This window comes from Furipterus horrens, unplaced genomic scaffold (assembly GCF_987537825.1).
Source record: "Furipterus horrens unplaced genomic scaffold, mFurHor1.1.pri manual_scaffold_3, whole genome shotgun sequence".
NCBI classification, from domain to species: Eukaryota; Metazoa; Chordata; class Mammalia; order Chiroptera; family Furipteridae; genus Furipterus; species Furipterus horrens.
Window position 1 is genome coordinate 46,053,272 of NW_028327173.1, and position 22,254 is coordinate 46,075,525.

The following is a 22,254-nucleotide window of genomic DNA, read 5'->3' on the forward strand; positions in this document are numbered from 1 at the left end:
TGGGAGTTCCGTTATAAATATTTGGTCACCCATTTATAATAATCCTCTTGAACATTTTCAGTGGACATCGGCTTACAGGAAAGTATTACAGTTAAAAAAATCTATTTAACTTTGTTCAACCCAGCATTTCCCAAGCTTCTTTGGCCCTAGAACCCTAGCTTCTCCAACATGGTACAGAGTTATTGTTCTGAGGAACTTTCTTTGGGAAGCAGTGCACTGACAACCTCCCAGGCTGCCTTGGCGTAAGCTCTTTGTCCAAGGAGGTGTGCAAAGGGAGCCTGGACCTCGCTTTGCGCTTGCAGACCATACTGGATGGGAGGTTAGGCTAAGCGACCACTAACATTCTTTCATACTCTCTGAAACAACTGAGTTGTGCTCTTTGAGAACCCCTAAGTGAATTAGTTGCCTCCTTTTCGGAAGATGGAGTAGAAAGTATTCAAGCCACAAAGAAATTAAACAAGTTACCCAAAGTCACCCACCACCTCAGAGGCACAGCACAGAACTAATTCTGTGCTGGGGCTCAGCCAGTGCATCAGGCAAGTTCTGCCCTGCAGCTGTCAGATGTGTTAGAAACCTCACAAAACCAATAAAAAAGTACCGGATGAAACACAAAGTTCTGTTGCTTTGTAGTAAAAATGAAAAATATATTGTACTTTAACCTAATTAATTCTTTTTATTAGGAAATGGTACATATGTAACTTAATCCTGCTTTTTAAACTTTGTAGTCAAAATGATTTTTTCAAGCCAGTGAAAGTAAGCTGCTTAAACATCTGAAATGAATCTCCTTCTCTTGGTCTCGTCTGTTTGAGCACAGCAGATTCCTTCCCCCTGTGTGTTTATATCTGATATTTGTTGACTAGATCACCAAAGATAAGCCCTGGCCCCTGGGAGTTAATAATTGTGCTTGCTTTCCAGCTGCCTTCACCATGATTGGCACCTCCAGTCACTTGTCTGATAAGTGCTCTCAGTTCGCCATTCCTTCCCTGTGCCACTACGCCTTCCCTTACTGTGACGAAACCTCATCCATCCCGAAGCCCCGTGACTTGTGTCGCGATGAATGTGAAATCCTGGAAAATGTTCTATGTCAAACAGAGTACATTTTTGCGAGATCAAATCCCATGATTCTGATGAGACTGAAGCTGCCGAACTGTGAGGATCTCCCGCAGCCAGAGAGCCCTGAAGCGGCCAACTGTATCCGGATTGGAATTCCCATGGCAGATCCTATCAATAAAAGTAAGTGGTCTTTCCTGATCCTCCGTGCACCCCTGGGTGCCAGCAGCCCCGTAGCACAGTGAAAACTGCACGCTGATCCACAGTAATGGTTTCTGTTGACAGATTACCTGCCAATGGGCTGAATACATACTGCGTGCAGGCTACCTTCAAGAAGTTTCATGAAGATAATTTCAAATTATGATTGCTGGTTCCTCAATGACTTAAGAATAGAATAATCGTGTGACCCAGCAGTCCCACTCCTGGGTATATACCCAAAAGAATTAAAAAATGGGTGTTCAGATAAAACTTTTCATGCAGGTATTCATAATATCTTTATTCACAATAGCTAAAAGGTGGAAACAACCCAAATGTTCACCAGGGGGTAAGTGGATAAAGACATTGTGGTATATCCACATCATGAAATATTATTCATCCATAAAAATGAATAGGTATTATTCATCCATAAAAAGGAATAAAATGAATTATTATTCTACCATAAAAAGGAATAAAGTCTTGTCCAACATGACTGAACCTTGAAAACATTATGATAGTGAAAAAAGCCAGATGCCACTGTATGATTCCATTTATATGAAATATCCAGAACAGACAAATCCATAGAGATGAAAAACAGATTGGTGGTCGACAGGGGCTGGGGGAGAGGGGGAGAGGGAAGTGGGGACTGACTACTCAATGAGTATAGGGTTTCCTTTGGGGATGATTTAAGTGTTCTGGAATGAGATAGTGTGGAGGTTGCACAATATTTTGAATGTTCTAAACGCATTAATGATAAATTTTATGATATGTGTATAGTGCCACAATTTTAAAGATATATATATGTATGGCTTGCCTCCATCCTCTATCCTCTTACCACCATCAAGCAAAAGACTGTACATTTCCTATTCACCTAGAATTAAACTCATTGGTACTTTTTTTCATTTCCTTTGGTAGTTAATCCTATTAGTTAAATAACTTAATGCACCTAAAATGCTTAGAACTGTTCTTAGCACATAATAACATCAATATCATCAGTTACTATTATTGTGATCATGTCATTATTACCTCTATAAAGTTTGATTTATTTCAACTCAGTAGATTTTTTTCAGTGCTTTCACGTAAGAACCCCATGGTCACCTGGGAGGAGAACTTAATCACACCTGCTTGTCAGGGGTGTCCACTCCATCAGCACAGGGTGGCCTTAACTCCTGTTAGAAGCTCATTGTGCACTGTCCCTAATGAATGTTTTCTGTGAGTTAGATACTTGATCACGATTCATAGCTACAGCCATCAAGCAGAAGTGGAAAGAACAGTTTTGTCTGAACCTTCCTTGAACTACTCACTAGGAAATTAACTCGTGTGCCCCAGTTTTGCTGTTTTTCTGTGTTCAACATCAAAAATAGTTGTGGAGTACTGGTTTTATTCCTGAAGCATAAGCTTTACATCCTCCCAGGAATTAACTGCAAGGCAGGCCCTGTGTCCCAGCCCAGCAAGAAGGGAGACAACCCCCACGGCTCCTGACCAGCAGGGAAGCCTTGGCCAGGAAGCTAATTGCATGTCCTCCATCCAGAAACTGCTGGCTGGGTGCTGCAGCATCTCCTCTGTTTCTTTCTCACAGTTTGGGCTTTTCTTTGGTGTTTTCCAGATCACAAGTGCTATAACAGCACAGGGGTGGACTACCGAGGCACCGTCAGCGTGACCAAATCAGGGCGCCAGTGCCAGCCATGGAATTCCCAGTACCCCCACACTCACACCTTCACTGCCCTCCGTTTCCCGGAGCTGAATGGGGGACACTCCTACTGCCGCAACCCAGGGAACCAGAAGGAAGCTCCCTGGTGCTTCACCTTGGATGAAAACTTTAAATCTGACCTGTGTGACATCCCAGCCTGTGGTAAATAGCAAGTCATTGCCTTTACTGTGGTCCAATCCCAGCTTCCTTAGGAGAATCCTGTAAGGGGCAGGGGAGGTTGATGGTGTTTGTTTGATCTCAAGCTACATTTCTTGGGTAGATAAACCTTGTTGTGTCTCCATAAAATACCGTTTAGTGGACCAAAGCCCACTCTCCAGGGATAGACTGCTTTTATTCCTGCAGCCATTGTGTTGGTGGATATCACAAGCACCAGCTCTTCAGAGGCACAGGTAAAGGGGCTTATTGCAAAAAAGTCCGTGACGTTTCCTCCATAAAATGAAAGACACATCTTCATTTTCACCAATAACTTGATTGATTTGGATATTTTTAGTTTGTCAGCTATCTCCCGCCATTGGCTTCTAATGGGTAGAGGCTTGGGTGCTGCTAAAGTTCTTCTAATGCATAAGACAGCCCCACAGTAAGGAATTATTTGGTCAAAACGTCAGTGGTACCAAGAAACTTCCCAAACCACGTTTGACGCATTCAATTAGTCACAGCACCTTCTCCATGCATGGCACAGATCTTTTTTTTACATTTCAGTTGCACTTTTACCTTCCTTGAAATAATAAAGCACGTAACACGCCAAAAATGTTGCTTATTTTCTTCCATCTTCAATATGAAAATGGCTGCACAAAAATTCACCAGTTTTGATGTCTGTTTTTGTTTTTTTTTAATGTGTGCTAGTATGACAGCTGTCACAATACAATCTTAACAAAATTGTTTCAAAAGACAACTAAACACTACTAGAGTCATCATACGGAAAAAAAAAAATAATGGACTTTTGGGTCAAACCAATAGAAAATGACATCACCCACAGTGGTCCGTGTCCAAATGCACCTTTGTAGCACAGCAGGTGGGTTGGGAGCAGAAAGAGATCTGTTTTCCCTGTGTCCTTGAGGACAGCCACAGGGTAGGAGCAATCTATCGCCATTAAGCAGTTATTCAGGGCACCGTGTGGATACACTATGTCCTTTGTCTCATTCTTTTACTGCAGACGTATAAAAAGAAAATGAAATTCCTGAATCCATTTATCCTTGTTTCTAGAAAAGATTTGGAGGGTAGGAAGAAGAGAATGAAAATGTTGATGAAACCTGGAATTCAGTACTTTTTCAGAACTGATTCATCTTCCTGATCCTAGTGCTCATGTCATGTGAGCGGGGTTTCCCAAGCATGTCAGGATGTCACTGCTGGGAGGCCACACCAGTAGATGGAGATAATGATGTTTGCCTGGGGTTTATTGTGAGACTAAATGGGTTGTTAACTGAAAAAAATCCTATGATGTCAGGAAGATAGTAAATGTTTAATAAATAGTATCTATCATAATTATTATATAGTCAGTATATAAAAAAGGATCTCTTATAAATAGTATATAGTCTATGTGTGAGCGCCCACGATGGAGTAGAGGGGCTGAGAGAGGCATAAAATGGGATTCACAATACAAACACAATGCACCATGTATGGTACAATAGACGTTAGCACAAACATTATGGGAAAAAGAAGAGGAAGGTAAAACAGACTAAAGAGGTCCACAAGAAAAAGCAATAAAAATACTAAAAAGAACTCTTGGTGATGAAAATATGGAAAATTGTTATTCTACAATTTAATTCTTACGTGTTACTTGTTACCATATTATCTCCTCCTGCAAAATGGTTTTATGGATGGTTGAACTTGCCAAGTGTGAGAAAGGTGACCAGACCCCTTTTGTCTTGCTGGGCTTTAAAATGCCTTCATATGCAGCATAAAGAACAAATTATGAAGTTAACTCTTTCAGAGCCACCCCTGGAAACTTCAAAGCAAATTGTCCTTTCTTTTTAAAAAAAAGTGTGCACTTAATAATTTCTGACTTTCCCTGCATGCTATATTCAACATTAATAGGAAAGGAATAAGAATAAATTGTAGGCTGACAATGATGTACGTAGTTGCCCCGTCCCTTCTCCTAAGATGGGTAAGACACAAAGGTCTGCATGAGAACCAAGGGTAAAAGCAACACTTACTGAGCACTTTCCATGTGCCAGGCACAGTGCTTGGGGTTTTTGCACGTGTTATTTATACACACCCTCACCCTGTGATTGATATTATTAATCCTTGCTGATAGAGAAACTGATGCTCAGAGGGCCTCAAAGTCACCCAGCTGGTTAATGGCAGGTCTGTCTGACTCCAAGCTCATCTTCCTGCTACTTTACTCTGCTGTCTCAGGATACTGAAGTGTGTTCTTAAGGAAACAAATGGGTTATTTTAAGGAAGAAACACATTTTTCACTCCACTCTGGGTGAATGCAGTTGTCCTTTAGGTAACTTCTGACCTTTAACTTCCAACTAATACCCATCAGAACTATGGAGGTGACTTACTCATAAACTAGATTTGTTGATAATCCAGTTCAAGCTTTATTACAATTAGTTTAAGTCAAAACTCTAAATTATACCCAAGAAGTATTAGTTTTCATTTCAACGGCCTTTCTGAATCAATCAGAACAAACACATGCACTGAGGGATGAAAAGACATCCTTAAACGGTCTTTCAATTGTGGACTGAGAGAGAAAGATCTCCTATATCTACAAAACACCTACCATATGCGTGTATGATGCTCCTTGCTTTATGTATTCATCTAAATTTAAAACTCATAACTATACTGTGTGGTAGGTGTTATTGACATATTCTGCTGAGGTTCAGAAGGACTAAAGGACTTGTCTAAATCACACAAGTGATGGTATTGGATGTTTAACCATTGTCTGTCCACATAAGCTCCAACCTAACTCAAGCTCATGCTCTTTTCCCAGACATTCTAGTATCTCCCATGTAAAGATTTTCCAGAAATAAGTAAAAGAAAGACAATAGGCTCAACCCCTAGATTCCAGTACACCGATTCCCATAATATGCTATGACATGAAAAAAATGTTCCCTTGCTGATGAAGAAATTTATCATAGTATTAGGCAGTATATTATTATAGTATTAATCAGTGCAGTGATGTTGGAAACTTTCAGAATATTTCTTTGTGAATATCAGTCTACAGAGGACACAGTTAAAATCCTGAGGACTGGTTAATTCTAGTCATGTGAGAGATAAAATTAGATGAAAGTTAAATCTAGAGATGACAAGGCAGTTTTCACCACTTACAAAAATAATTTTTTTTAAATAGAACATTTTTATTTCATTTTGAAAGAAAACAGTTCCTCTTGAATTCTTCAGGCCAAGCCACAAATATATTCATTAAAGGAACAGGGCAGCCTCGGCTCCTCAGGGTGAGAATTAAAGAAAAGAGCAGGTCAGCATCCGCTGTTGTTTCCAGGCAAGGCTTGTAATCGCCCCCTCACTGGCCAACCTCTAACAAAATAAGAATAATACAATCCTACATCATAACACTTCTTTAGAGCATTTGATTTTTTTTCTCATTTTATCCTTACAAAAATCATGAAATATAAAGTAGGAATTTCCTGCCCTGTTTTACTCTATGAGAAAACCAAGGTCCAGGGAAATAGTAGGACTTAACCAAGATCACAAATTAATTCAGAGAAATTACTGCTTTTTTTCCCCCCTAACCAGCAATTCTCAAACAGGGAAGTTTGCCTTCCAGGGAGCATTTGGCAATGTCTGGAAATATTTTGATCTTCACAACTGGGTGTGGTTGGCATCTATTGGGTAGAGACTAGGGATGCTGCTAAACATCCCAGAATGCACAGAACTACCCACAGAATTTTCCAGCCCAAATGTCAACAGTGTCAGAGTTGAGGAACCCTGAGGCTGGATAGAATATAGTATATTATATGTATTGCATAAATTATATGAAATTTAGACTATAGAATAACAATATTAAATAGCAGTTACATTTATTAAGAGCTTACAGTGAGCCAAAGACAATGCTAAGAGTTTTTTATGCATTATCTTATGTGTAATATAATAGTTCTATATCCTTATGAAGTGAGTTTTATTCTACCCAAGAAAAGAAAACTAAGACTTAGAGAGGTTGGCTACAATGGTTACTAATAAGTATATCCAGGACTCAACCTACAGCCAGTCTTTTACACTCTATGATTTAAGTATATGAGTATGTGTTTGTGTAGATAGGTAGGTAGGTAGATGGGTAGATAGACAGACAGATAGATATTGAGAATAACATTTCATCTTACAATGAGTTGTAAGCTTGCAGGGCAGATTTGAAATGAGTCCTTTTCCACCTCTCTCCCAAATGGGATGGAGTCTCATGAGAATGTTTTTACATTCTTTAGTTAAGTCAAAGTTAGGAGATTTCAAATTCTCCATGGGGTTTCTCATTTTCCTACTGATAACTTTTGTTTTTGTTTCAATTTAGTAAGGCTAAAACAAGTATAGGCTTAATTAAATGCAGAATGTGAGCATTTGTTGTACTTTCTAGAATAAAGACACTTGAGAACAGTCTGTCACAGATTGTTTTATCTGTGAACTTTCACTCTGAGACAGAACATAAAATTAAACACAACCAAACACATCTGCAGTGGATTCTGGGAATTGGCTTGGCTAGAACTATGCGCATGTGCCCAGGCAGTGCTTGCAGGAAGTGAAAGAACAGAAGATAGTTTGGGCAAGACCTGACCTCTCAGCCTTCTTGACTTTTCTTTCCTATCCCAGGCATTTAACAATGAGCATGGTTAATGATTTATTCAATCAGTCACTTACTGAAACACATATGTGTTGAGCTCCTACTGTGCATCAGACTCTGTGAATATGTAAGGTCAGATCAGACTGTACCTTCATGTAGCTCATGCTTACAATCTAATGGAAGAATCAGATGAAAGAAACATGAACCACATTAAGTACCATCATATAGTTCCCAACATGTATGTGTGCTACTCTTATGTGCTTTGCATTTTAATGATGGCTGCTATTTATTGAAAATTCTTTATACCAGCATCTGGCCTATGAATTAATCAATGCTCAATGAAATATATTGAATTAATTGATCCTTATGATAACCATACGATAAAGGTATCATCTCCATTTTACTGATGGAGAAGCTGAGGCAACATTGTTTTTACAAAAGCCAGGTCCATAGGACTCTAGATCTAGTCTTCTGTCCACCATGCCAAAACTACTTAAAGAAAAAAATTCTTGATTATTCAGAAGAATAAACATTCCTTTATCACTTTGCGTCTTCCTTTGATTTTTATGAACTCTCTAGGTCTTTGAGATACTGTCCATTGATAGTCTTCACAGCTCCTCTGGTGCAGGAACGGAACCCCCCTCCACAAAGACTTCTACTCTGAGTGACCCCATGGAGCCCAGTTAGTCTCAGCCCTGATAAGGACCAGCTCCCCCGCAGCTCCACCCAGACCTCATGTTTGCCCTGTTCCCGTTAAGTCCCAGCTCCTCCCTTCCCGGCAGCCCAGCTCCCCAGTCCTCAGAGTTGGCCATCTTCCCCGAGATCCTGCCTGCAAACCTTCATTCACTACACTTTCACCTCTAGTCACTGTGGCTACCCTCCAAACTAAATACTGTGAGGTGGGTGGAAACTAAGTCGAAAAAGAAACATTTGCCTATGTTCTTTCCAACTGGCACCTAGGCACACCTCCCAGGTTCACAGTTTCACTGTAGGCCTTATCATTGCTTTTCTACACAGCCCTGGGGACGAAGCTGTGGAAAATGGCTTTTTCCCTGAGAGCTCTGTTTGCAATGACCTGGCGATTTTATTTTGGTTGTATTCTACCATATGACTTATGTTCCTCCTCACTCTCCCACTAATTGAAATCCCTTATTTGTTTATTTCTTGAATTGTACGAGGAGGCAGAGCCTCTGTTGGATTGGGGTTCTTATTTCCAAACCTTGGCCCTTTATTTTACTCTAGATCACGTCCTGAGTCCACATTTCTTCCATTAGCCAGGCTAGCATGTCTGATTCACCCCTTCTACCAAACAACCAGAATTTCCAAGCAGAGGCATTGTGGTTACTTCTATACCAGCTTCACTGAAGAGTATCCATTGATAAGAAGAAAAGTGAACCTTTTGGCTCCATTTGGTGTTTTCATACCTGGTTTATTGCTTTTGTATTTCCTTTTAAGTCCTTGCCTTGCAGCAGTTTGCCAAAGGGCACGTTGCCCAGTTCTGTGCCTGAATAGCCCTGACTTGTCCCGTAACCTTACAAACACCCGCCCTGGGTTCTGCTTTGTCACAAACCATTTTCTACTCCGTGGTGGTTTACAGTCCGGGGCAAGGCAGATGTTTTCCAGATTGCGAACACTGCAGTTTTTAACTCGCTCTGTCAGCAGCCTTCTCCCATATTTCATAGAAGACCTGTTGTAAGGCAATTTGTCTTTCAGCCATTTCTTCAAACCAAAATTGAACATTACAGTGAACTGGATGGGGGGAGGGGGAAGGAAGGAATAGAGCTCTGCTTTGTGTAGTTTGAAGCTTTCCGGAAGAGTTATTTTTATACTACAGAGATTTTCAAGATGTACTTTGGTCTCCAGTCTTTATATATTTTCAACAAAGGAAAGAACAATAGTTACCCAAAACTTATAAATGAGTCAAGTGTTCTAAATATTTTTAACCATAAAATAATTTTCTTTCAGAGGTTGATTTCATTGTCCCCAGTATACATTGAGTCTTACCCGGTGCGTCAGCTGATCTAGCAGTAAGCTTTTGGAAGCTCTCAGCTCTTTGGGTCAACTACCAGGTCATATGATGTGCTCCTTGTCATCTTAACCCTTCTTAACCTGTTGGTGACAGAATTCTTCTTCCTCTTCCTCCTCCTCCTCCCCTACTCCTTCTCCTCCTCCCTCCTCACCACCCTCCTCCTCCTTCCTCACCACCCTCCTCCTCCTCTTCCTTCTTTGCATATCACTAGACAATCAATTAAGCAAACTGGAAGCTTAAAGTGTGGTACAGAAATACATTTCAACAGATTTAAGTCCAACACCACCATGAAGAGAGAAATTATGCCACTAAAATTTCCTCTCCTCTACCATAGTATACTAGGATTGAATTAAATTACTATTTAATCTACAGTTTTAATTTTTCTAGGTTTTTAATTATACAAATTTGTGCAGTTTTGCAACATTAGATAAAAATCTTAACTTAGAAAAATAAAAATTAGACCTCAAGCCAACACATGTCATCTAATCTACTGGGTCTGTTTAAGAACAAAATCCACTTTGAGCATTGGTCCTCAAAATGGCACCAAAACATTAGGTATTGTGTGCTTACTACAGAAACAGCTGATCCATTGATTGAAAGCTTCTTCAATGAAACTTTGAATCAAGAACATGCTTAAAATAAAAGTCGGAAGTGTTCAAACCACTTGATTTTAAACCAAGTAGGTTTTATGTTTAGAAACACTTTTAAAAAGTGTTTCATTAATAAATATGGGAGGAATAAAAACATCACTATAACAAGCCAAAAAGAATCAAAAAATAACTTTTTTAGGACAAAAACACAAAATTTAGTAAACTTTGCTGTTTTTTTGGCTGCTTAAATCTCACAATATTTGCAAATATAGCTAAAGCCTGTATTTCAGTAAAGCCTATATTTCTAGTCTATTTGCCATTGACCATTTTGGAATTTTGTATGTTATGTTTTATGGTGACAGAATTCTGATATAATGCCACAAGGATTGTTGTTGTTGGCTTTGTATCAGTCAAGTTTCTGGCAGGAAGCTAAAGGCACAAGCAAACAGAATAAGGAGAATTTTATGAAGAGACTATAATGGTGACAGAATTAGGGAAAACCAAAAAGGTGCAGAACCCAGGCAAGCTGGAGTGAGAGGCATTACCGTCCTCAGCCTGGAAATTCAAGGGAACGTTCAGTTACCTTACCTCATAGTTGAAGCAGAAGAGAGAGGGCTGTGCAGTGCATGCTGTGACCTTTGGTGGAGGGTTGAAGGCAACTCTCCGCAACCCAGCACGGAGGGAGTCGGGGGAACAAGCACATCCACCATACTCTGTTTTTACCCCAGGAAGTTCTTTCTATCCTGCCAGTGCCTCCCACTGGCTGAACTCAACTGGAAGCCAGGGAACAAGGGAGCCTATTAATTCTGTTATACACATTGAGGTCAGCCACAGCACAGAGCTGGGCAGACAAGAACTAAACTGGATCTGGTGGACTGAGGATACTCAGGAAAAATATTCATCGCTATTTTAAAATCAGTTGCTTCGTAAGAGAGTCAACAGTTTTTCAGGGACCTAAATGAGGTATGTCAACTCAGTTTATCAAATCTGGGAACCTTGGGAGAAACCATAGAAATCATCCAGTCTCTGCCTGAACATCGCCAGAGGCCTCCAGAGGCAGGGACATCTCCTCACCACAAAACGGTTATGGGACGGCTCCCACTACTCAAAACCTGCCTTTGTAAGCTAGAGCCCAAACCTTGTACGTAAAATTTCCTGATTAAAAAAAAAAGTTGGTCACTATTTTTTAAAAAGCTAGTAAGGAACAAGTCTATGTACGGATGTAGTTTGTAACCTTTGGTGTCATTTGTCATCCAAATTTGAAGACATCTGCACATCCTTCATTTGATTTCCTCTTTGATTAAAAGAGCATGTAGCTCCTCCAGTCTTTCCTTCCCTATCTTCCCACTCCTCTGGATGTTTCTTGCTTCTTCAAAGACCTTCTTAAAAACATAGCAGAGTAGAAGACATCTGTTGGTATATTTTTACCAGAACAGGTAGAATAGAACTGTGATGTTCTTGATCGTGACTCAGTATGGCCAGAAAAGGGTATTTTGTTGTTATAAGTGCCATATGTGAGAAATTGTGTGAGCAGTTTCACCATGATGTTGCTGGGTCCAATTGAGCCTTCAGGTCTTCACTAAAACTTATTAGTCTTTCTTTTGTTTTGCTTCCATTTGGGTTATATCAAACATTATTTAGCAGATATGCTTAATCATGGACTTCTCTAGACAAGGTCTTTAATCTGACTGCTAGCTATATTTATTTGTAAAATTTCAGCTGGTGATTTTAGGTCATTATTTTAACCTATTGTATATGATCCTCTAAAAAAATTTTTTTCCTATAGTCAATTAGCTATCTTTCCTAGATTCAGGCCATTTTCAAGTGTGAAATATGTCATCATCAAGTAGTTTATAATAATGTTGAACAGACAGGTTTCCTCAAGCATAGCGCTGTACAATTTGATGTGATTTTCTGATTAAAAGTAAGGGTTCAAGCATATGTTGAATTACAATCTAATATTACCTAGTCCTCCATCTTTTGTCCATAAAGATAATTACTTGATCAAATGCTTTGCTAAAGTTTAAATGTGGTTGGTCTACTATTCTAAAATAATCCTATTAAAATGAAAAAGATTTCATTTTAGCTCGCTGTTTTAAAAAGCGGGCAAAGGACTTAAATAAACATTTCTTCAAAGAAGATATACAAAGGTAATTAGCATATGAGAAGATGTTTAATACCGCTAGTCATTAAAGAAATGCAAACCAAAACCACAGAGAGATATTACCTCACACCTGTTTGGATGGCCACTATCAGGAGAAGAAGGATGGGTGGAGGCAGGAGGAGGAAGAGGAGGAGAAAGAAAAAGAAGAGGAGGAGGAGGAGGAAGAAAACAGCAAGCGTTAGCAAAGATTTAGAGAAACTAGAACCATTTGGCACTGTTGGTGGGAAAGCAAATGGGGTAGCCACTATAGAAAACGATATGATTGTTCCTCAAAAAAGGACTGTTTGATGTAGCAATATCACTTCTGGGTATATGTCCAAAAGAATTGAAAGCAAAATCTCGAAGAGATATTTGCACCCATGCTCACTGCAGCATGATCCACAATAGCTGAGAGGTGGAAGGAAGGAAGCCAAATGCCATCAGTGGAGGAATAAATAAAGAACGTATGTTGTATTATTCAGCCTTAAAAAAGAAGGAAATCCTGCCACATGCAGCGGCATGGATAAACCTTGAGAACATTCATGCTGAGTGAAATAAGCCAGTCATAAACAAATACTGTACAATTTCATTTATATAAGGTATCTAAAGTAGTCACATGTATAGAAATAGAAAGTAGAATAATGGTTGCCAGGGGCTGGGGCAAGGGGAAGAGGGGAGTTGTTCAATGAGTATAGAAATTCAGTTTTGCAAGATGAAAAAGTTCTGGAGATCTGTTGTATGACAATGTGAATATACTTAACACTACTTACTGTATACTTAAAAAAGTTAAGATGGTAGGTTTTGTTATGTACTTTTACCATAATTCAAACTTTTTAAAAGTTTTTATTTATTGATTTTAGAGAAAGAGAGAGTTGATTTGTTGTTCACTTACTTATGCATTCATTGGTTGATTCTTGTATGCGCCCTGACGGGGGATCGAATCTGCAACTTTGGCCTATGGAGACAACGCTAACCAACTAAAGTACCTGGCCAGGACCAATAAGTCAAAGTTTTTAAATTAAAAAGGAAAGATTAGCGCAACTCTTTCCTTTTATAGAGGAGGACACTGAGCCTCTGAAAATTTATAGAAACTTCTAGTGAACTCATGTGGATTCCAGTTACTGAGATTTTCCTCAAGTGTTCACAAGTGAGTTAGTGTCTCCTAATTATTGTGGTTAAACATTTGCTGAAGACAAAAAAAAAAAAATTAATCACTGTATATGGCCTCTCGGACTCTTAGTTCAAGAATTCATTTGAGAATGCCTAAGCAATAGGTCACCTGCTTAGTTTTCCATCATTCAGTCAAGAGAACAGATGGCCAGGCCCTGCAGGCCCAATGAAGGCTTACTCACCACCGTTTCTCCTTTGGCTTCCAGGTGTATCTTAAATATCACTAGTGCAGGTCCCTATCTGCTAGAGATCCACGTATTGTATAATTAATAATAATAATAAATGGTAGCAATTCCTATTCGTTTTGTTCTTAAATATTTTTCAGACAAAATCATGATTTAACTTATTTCTTTTGAATTCTAAGTTTCTGTAAGGTTTCTTCCCACCATTGCCATATGCAGATCTGATCATTTTGTTGTTTTAACTCAAAAGTAATATCCCAGATGATGTTTTATTTTATAAAAGTACCTCTTGAATTAGAAATCATGTGTACCTTGCTTTAAGCCAGGGATGAGAAAGGACTGTTTTCTCTATTATATTTAATTACTAATCAAAGTATTGAATATCATTGTAAAAATAAAACAGGAATGTCAGATGTGAACTGTGATACCAAATTGATTTTCAAAAGGAAATTACTCGTGTGATCCAGACTGAATTGTTGGTTTCAAAAATCCAAAGCATTTAACTTGATGTAACTAATATGTGCATTTAACTTTTAAACACTTATTTGAAAGTATTAAAAATATTCACCATGCTAATTTTCTTTGCCATGCATTGTATGGTAAGAATAATGTCCGTTGTTCTAATGTGATTCTTTTTAATAGTATGATCGCTGCTGGATATTAGCCTTCATTGAGAGGGAAGCCCGGACTCTTATGGAGATGATAAAAAAACAATTCCATACAGCATTGCAAATTATATTAGTGATATAATTTATAAAGCATGGAAGTATTAAAGGCAGCCAGACTTGCATTCCAACCCACTGGAACTCTTTCTAGCTTTGTCAAATTATTCTGTCTCAGACTGAATTTCTCTAAGTGTAAAATCAAGATAACACCAAGCACTGGATTAAAACGATTAATTAAAATGCTAGAACATTTAAAAGCAGTTGGGCAAATACTAGTTTTCTAATTTTCCATGAGTAACATTAGTTGTTCTGAGGAATGTTTTTATATAAAGTTTTTTGAGCCAGACACTGATTCCCCTTCTGGCCAAATGCAGAGAACTGTGTGGGGAAGTAAGCCTGCTGTATGGTTGACTTACAATAGGCCTGAATTTGCTTTCTGTCACTTCAAACGTGACCATGTATTGTTCTGCTTGATTATTTCCCTTGGCAAGAAGGCATTGTGCTCATTTGCATATCCTTAGAGTAATCTGAAGGAGCCAAATTTGACTGTGTTTAAAGGATTTAGCTTCTTGAAGTTTGTTCTTCTGCAGACCTACAGGGGGATTCGTCCCAGACCTCTCGTTTACAATCAAAGGCGTTTTGTGAATAATATGATACAGAATGTACAGAATAGACTCCTTTGTTTGCCAGACAGGTGAGAGCCCTGCTTTCTCTTGTTGCTAAAAATCTGGGCCAGAAAAATGACTAGTGTTTCATTAGTACTAAATTAGCCTCCTTCCTTTTGTAATCGTTACCCTCATAATGATTTCACTCAAAATCCAAGAATAACAAGAAGGACTCCCCCCAACTTAAGGTCCTGAGAAATATGAAAGGGTTTTGTAACATTAATGAGAATCATAGCATCTGACAACGGTGTGGCAGTTTTCAGTTCTCCCAGGTTCTTCTGTGAACAGTATCTCTCATGTGAACAAAATAAGACTGGATGAAAGAGGAGGTGGAGATAAGAGAGGTTGTTTCTTGCTTAAGGTTATTTAGAATTCCCAGCCCAAAGTTTTTACCCCTGAATCCTTTCCTAGTCTAAGGGTCAGGGGTAAATATTAAGTGATTGACTTGTAACAGGTACTAGAATCGGTACTTTCCGTGTGACTTCATTTATTGTTTATAGCAATTCTATGAAATAGGTATTAACATTTCTATTACAGATGAGTTTGCTTACAGAGGCTAAGTGCCTGCAAAGGGTTACTTAGTTAATGACAAAGGCAGTCTTCAGAGTTTAAAAGTACACTTTCTTTATTCTGCTACACTATTTCTAAAGTGGATGGATGGATTGATGGATAGATGAATAGATGATAGAGATCTACCTCTATATTTATCTGGTAGGCTCTGTGATAGACACTCTTCCATGTGATTTCTTTCTATCTACCCACCCACAAACATGCAGACACAATTGTCAGTAAAGAACCTAAGTCCCAGTTTCTAATGACCGGAACGATTAGAATAGCCCCCCAGAGATGCCTGGGTTATATGTTTACCCGCCACAGTATGTAAAGTGGGGAGTTCAAAGATAGCACGTCTGGCAAAGCTTCAATGTTATTCACCATATTTCAGACCTTCCTCATCCTTCCTATTTCTGTGAAGCAAGAGAAGTCCTACCATGAGAAAATAACATGCAAAACAGCAGCCGTTCTCAAATTACTGACAGTGTGGTGTAGTAGCTAGAGCAGGAGGTATGAAGCAAGACCAACAGGGGAGGAGTCCCAGCTTTTGAATTGCTAGCTGCATGTCCTTGGGGAAGTTAGTTAACCACTCACCTATAAAAATGGAGATAAAGATGGCACCTACCTCGTGGGTTTGGTTATGAGGATGAAATAAATGAGTTAATGAAAAATGCTTAGAATAGTATCTGGCCCCTACTAGTAATAATAATAGCTAACATGATTTTGTGCCAGTAGAAAATACTCGATAAACATTAAAATGTATTATACTTAATAAGCAGAGTTTACCCTCCCCAAGCCACTCTCTGAGGGTTAACCCGTAGAGCACAGTTCCATCACCCAGATTTGGGTGCCCTTTCTTAGCTTCTTGTCTTGAGTCTGTTTATGTGGGAAGAAGACAGTGTGATTAATTACTGCTCTATCTCACTAAACCATAGGTTCCCAAAGAAGGTATGTGTAAGCAGAAACTATATGTAGTATATTCCCATTTACATGTACTAGGGAAGCTCACTATTTAAAGGGACTTTTTGGGTGTTTTTTACCGCTGTATTCATACTTCTCTTACATCATTTACAACAACATAGTGTAATTATCTTTCCTCTGGTTTCCTTACCAGACCGTGAGCACCTGAAGGGCAAAGGACATGTCATATTTAATTTTATATTCCCTGACCCTAGAATAGTGCTTGTCAGGAGTCACTTTTGTTTATTGACTTACTGAACAAGTGAAGGACGAGTGAATGGATGCATGGTTAATTCTTTTCTTAAGTAAATAATCATCTCCGAATTTTGTGTCAATCTGAAATTTCACACTTTGGATGTTCTTAAAGCAAGTTAGCTGATGAGGTTATTGGTGCTCAGGGCAGGTATTATGCAGCCCCTGTAAGTAATGTCCCATCATTCTTGTTTGTCAGACAATTTATTAATGCTACTGTATGCCTAAAGCACTTAGTTTTAAAGGCCAGACTCAAACTGATATAAAGAATTGTATGCTTAAGGCCCTTCTATATGTATTATATTTGCTTACAAGCAATCGTAGGTACAGTGGATGTATAAACTTCCAAAAATACACTTCAAAGTGTTAGCACTCATAATTATTGGGTTCATATGAAACCATTTAAGAAGAATTCTTGGGTTTCAGAAAAACATATCAAGTTATACAGTCATGCTGTGCTAGAGGGAGGGAATTACAGACACTACCCAAAATAGATACTTGTTTTTTGTGCAAGGGGGAACGAGAGGCCCAGAGAGGCGAAGGATTTGTTCAGGGTCACCCAGCTCATCAGAGACTGAGCTGGCCCTGACTTCAGGTCCCGGTGAGCTCAGGGCAGTGGGCTTGTGGACACTGGGGCCAAGATTCTTCAGTGGTGTTGATTCTGGAAGATGTAGGACTGGTCCTGTATGTCCGTACAAGCCCAGACAATGGCATGATTTCTGAAACATTTTGTGGTGGTGGTTGATCTGGGCTGGCAGCCAATGGAAGAAGAGCCCTGTGGTCCACATTAATGCTCATGGATGTATACAGTTATTCACATGGCGTTTAACTTGGAAGGTGTTAGAGAAATGCAGGTCTACTGCTAAAGAGAGGCAGCATCAGAAGGGGACCCACACACATGCAAAGGCTTTATAATTTCCCTTTGCAATTTCTAAACGTTTGAACTTTAAACTTTTAAACTTCAATAAATTATGTTGAAGGTTTGATAGAAACATTGTAGTAAGCAATGGTTCTTTTTTTTTTTTTTTTCCCCACAGTGGACTCATGCACACAAAAGAGTAAGAGGTCATTTTAAACTATGCAAAGTAATACTATACATGTTATTTGAATTCGTGTAACTTTTTTTTTTTTTTTTAAATTTCTGCACCCAGATTCGAAGGGCTCCAAGGAAAAGAATAAAATGGAAATCCTGTACATACTGGTGCCAAGTGTGGCTATTCCTCTGGCCATCGCTTTACTCTTCTTCTTCATTTGTGTCTGTCGCAATAACCAGAAGTCATCGTCGCCGCCTGTCCAGAGGCAACCGAAACACGTCAGAGGTCAAAACGTGGAGATGTCGATGCTCAATGCGTATAAACCCAAGGTAAAGAGAGCAGTGCGCAGCTGCGTCTATTCTGTCGGCTTCAGGTTAAAGCAAACTCATAACCCTCCCCAGTGTAGAAAGTGAAGGGTACCGAATCCATTCCCTAAGTGCCAGAGTTCGCTCTCCGGTACCCACGCGTCTCCGACTGTGTGCAAGCCGGCCTGAGCAGACTTTCATCAGTGTGCCCACCCCAGTGCTGGGCCGCATCACTGCCTTACCGCAGGGTCTGGCCTAGAAGGAATCCTTAGGAGGTTGTTGCCAGCAGCCCCTCAGGACTCAGAATGTGAGCTGTTTTTCAAAATTCCTAAGAAGGAAATTCTATACTCTTCCAATCAAACTGGAAGAGATGAAGAAAGAGAGAGAGACCCAACATTATCCACTGACTTCACTGTCAACCTTTTTATTGCACAGCCATGTGCATGTACTTATCACCACCGTAATGTGCACTTAAAAAATGGCAAATGTATGTGTCTTTTACCACCACAACAGACAATGTGTCCTTTTTATGCCTAACTCAAACCCCTTTTTCTTTGGTTTAAGTGTACTTTACGAGAAATATTGTCTCTCTTAAAATCTTTGAATGCTGTTTTATGATAGCCCACCTTAGCCTTCTCCTCTCTGTGCTAAAGCAACCCACTTCCTTTCAGTTTTTCCTACACATCTTTCAACATTTGGGTTGCTCGAGGTCCTGGCAGGGGACTTCGGGTCACTGGCCCTTGCCTTAAATGGAGCGCACACTCCACATCTTGGAGCTGAAATACAGCAGAGGCTTTCTCTCCAGAAAGCCGGCCCCTCAGTCTTGGGCCTCTCGGTAGAGATTTCATTTAAATAATTTAAAAGTCTGCATTCAAAAGCCTGTCTTTTCTTCTTATTCCAACTCTAAAGGAGCATACATTCATTCATTTGACAAATATTTATCTTCTCTGTGGGTTGGTAGTCATATTATTTTTTTGACCCTCATAAGGAGAAGATGCATCACTTTTAACAGAATTTTAGGAAAAAAAGTCTTCACGCTCAGATGAACTAATCCTTTCACCTACTAAGTAGAGTAGCATAATTATGACTGACACATGACCCTCGTTTGATTTAAATTTGCTTTGCAATTGGATTTTTTTAATTTAAAAAGTCTTCAAATAGTGTTTGTTTTATTGCAAAATCATGTGTGTTGTTAAAGTTTTGAGGTTTCTTAAATGCAAAAATGCATTTTAAGTGTTCTGTCCCAAGTAAAACCACTGTTCTCTTAAGTGTGAGTTTTTGCCATAAAACCTCTCAGATAGACCCTCAATAACAGGCTTTGGGGACAGGTGATGGTAGAGATTTATCCCATTTGACATCCTACCTGCTTACTAGCTGACTTACATACATCATATGTGTTATGCTATCGTACACTTAATCCTTACAAAGGTAGTAGAAGAAAATAGAGGGGGCTAATAGTGTTACACATTCATGAGTAACACCTGGTTGACCTCTTATATATACCATGACTTGAGAAACTTCTAGTTCAAAGTACTCTGTGTTCTATGAGAATCTTTCCCTGTTATTATGTGTTCAAAATCCTTAGAAACAGCAGTACTCTTGAGTGGGAGTGAGACCCGGTTTAGTTATAGCAGTCACTGCCCTGGAGATGTGGGCTCCTCATTGCTGTGGCAGGAACCAGGGGAAGAGTCATTTCCTTTTGGGAAAATTATCAATTGTGTGGGTCAGCCTATATCAGGAGCTTTTACACTCACTGTCTCACACCTAATATAGAAGATAGGTATTATTATCACTCTTGTATAAGCAGGGTAACTAAGATTCAAACTGACTAACTAACTTGCCCGCGGTCAAAGAGCTGGTAATTAGAAGAGACAAAATGTGAATATAGGACTTTTCAACTCTAGATAAAGCCTTTGCACTTGCCTGACCCCAAGATAACTTTTTCACAGAACAAATGATACTGGGAAGAGAGAGTGGGAGGCCCTGCAAACAACTAAACGTAATTCTGTTTGGTCAGTTTTGGCTGAGCAATAACCACAGGCATCACCCTGGCGTGTGACAAATCCTTAAGAGGCCTGTGTAACAGCTGCAAGCCTCAGTGATAGAATCTCATTCCTGCCACAAATATGTGGAATTTGGCCAGAGAAAAAATAGTCCTCCATTGTCACAGAGACAAATGTAAAATACGAGGTCTGTCCAGAAGGCATCTGGCCACGTAATACAAAAAATAGAGACATTAACTGAAGATACAAGAAACATTATACGTACGACAATGACACCTCAGTCCCCTTCAAAGCAGGCACCTTGGAACCTCACACAGTTCTCCCAGTCGCCATCAGCTGTCCCGTCGTGTTTGCCTGAATCTCATCAGTGGTCTGAAATCTCTTCCCCTTTAGAGGTGATTTTAGTTTTAGGAAAAGCCAGAAGTCACAGGGAGCCACATCTGGGCTATTGGGGGGCTGAGTCACCTGGGTGATTTGATGTTTCACCAAAAAACTCTCCATGAGACATGATGCATGAGCAGGCATGTTGTCATGATGAAGTTGCCAATCACCACTTGCCCATAGCTGTGGCCTTCTGAATCACCCAAATAAGTTTCCACAGATGAATGTTCAAGCTTAACACAAAATTTGATGCAGATTCATTGCTCTGCTTGCTCAGTCATTTTGAACAAAACGGCCACACAGTACACATGCTCACTCAACAGCATCTACCCCCCCCCCACTAACGAGTACAGTGAAGACGTCATTGTTCACGCATGCGCATTCCAGTCCACTCTCTTTGGCTACCAGATTTCACTGATATCACACAAACCATTCTTGTTATATTATCAATGGCTGGACTTTTTCTGGACAGACCTCATTGTGTACTGGGATAAATTTTCCCCAAGATTTGGTAAAGTGAGCACTGTTTTTATTATTTGTGGACCATTTCTGAAGTGCCCCTGGCAAAATCTCCCAGTGTTAAGATTTTTCTAACACAAGGCTTACAATTTAGCCTTAAACATCTCACAAGCAATTCTGAGCTGTACTGGAAGTAAGAATGGTGCAAGCAGATTTGACTGGGTTGACGGGGGAAAGGAAACAGTGAAAACAAATGTGAACTTTTTTTTCTGACTCTCCTAAGAGATTTGGCTCCAATCAGATTTGAGTTATTCAGTTGTTTGTTTTGGTTCTTGTTGAGTGCCCTTCCTGGAAAAAGCACAAAGGACTTGGTGGACCTTAAAGAAAATTCCTCACTGTAAACAGTCAGTCTCTGAAACTGTTTTGAAAGGTCACTGACGCATAAATATTACATGTACCTATAAAACCTAAAAGGAAGGGACACACATCAGAATGAAAGAGGGAAAAAAAGTCCTGAAAACAAACACCCTACCAGAGTAAAATCAAAAGGATACTCGGAGTCTGGGGTGCACAAGGAATGGAGGATGGAAGCGGTCCTTCTTCTAAATTCTCCTTGGCGGATTCAAAAGTTAGAGACTACAGGATTCTCATTTATCCAAATGAAAGTGCCCTTCAGGATTTAAACTATCTGTTTCCATCTCTCTCCACTTGCTGAACTGCTAAAATCCGCTCACGTGTTTGGGTTAAGAAGAGGCTCCCCTGGGAGACTGGAAATCCACACCCTACAGAGGGGACAGACAATGGGCCGCTGCAGACAGATTGGCTTGAGTCCCCAGAGAGGTGGATGGTAAAAACTTTTGATGAGTTTCCTTCTGACCTTTGAGGAAAGGAAGCCAGTGGACCAACCAGAGAGGCATCTTTATTCTGAGCCTTCAACAGTCGGGACATGGAGATGCTCCCCTGGCCCTGCCTCTAACTGCCCTGGGGCCTTGAGAAGCCTCTCTTGAGTCTCAGCAGCCTCGGCTGTTCAAAGAAAGGAGTGGGCTGTGTTCATGCAAAGTACTGTTTATTTTCCTTTCATTTTGTTCAGCAAGAGATTTTAAGCCAGTCAGTGGGATTCGATAATCTCCTGTCTTTGCGATCTTTAAAATCCTCTGGTGAAAACTCTAGTGGTGT

General features: G+C 39.7%; 1 protein-coding gene across 1 annotated transcript in view; it reads left to right on the forward strand.

Moving 5' to 3' along the window:
* Positions 1–22,254, forward strand: part of ROR1 (ROR family WNT receptor 1) — a 167,989-nt gene that overhangs the window by 130,822 nt on the left and 14,913 nt on the right. Inside the window, exons 5-7 of the mRNA XM_090269562.1 lie at positions 916–1,233; positions 2,852–3,097; positions 18,048–18,259. Of these exons, the coding sequence (XP_090125688.1) occupies positions 916–1,233; positions 2,852–3,097; positions 18,048–18,259 (776 nt within the window). The remainder of the gene's footprint in view (positions 1–915; positions 1,234–2,851; positions 3,098–18,047; positions 18,260–22,254) is intronic.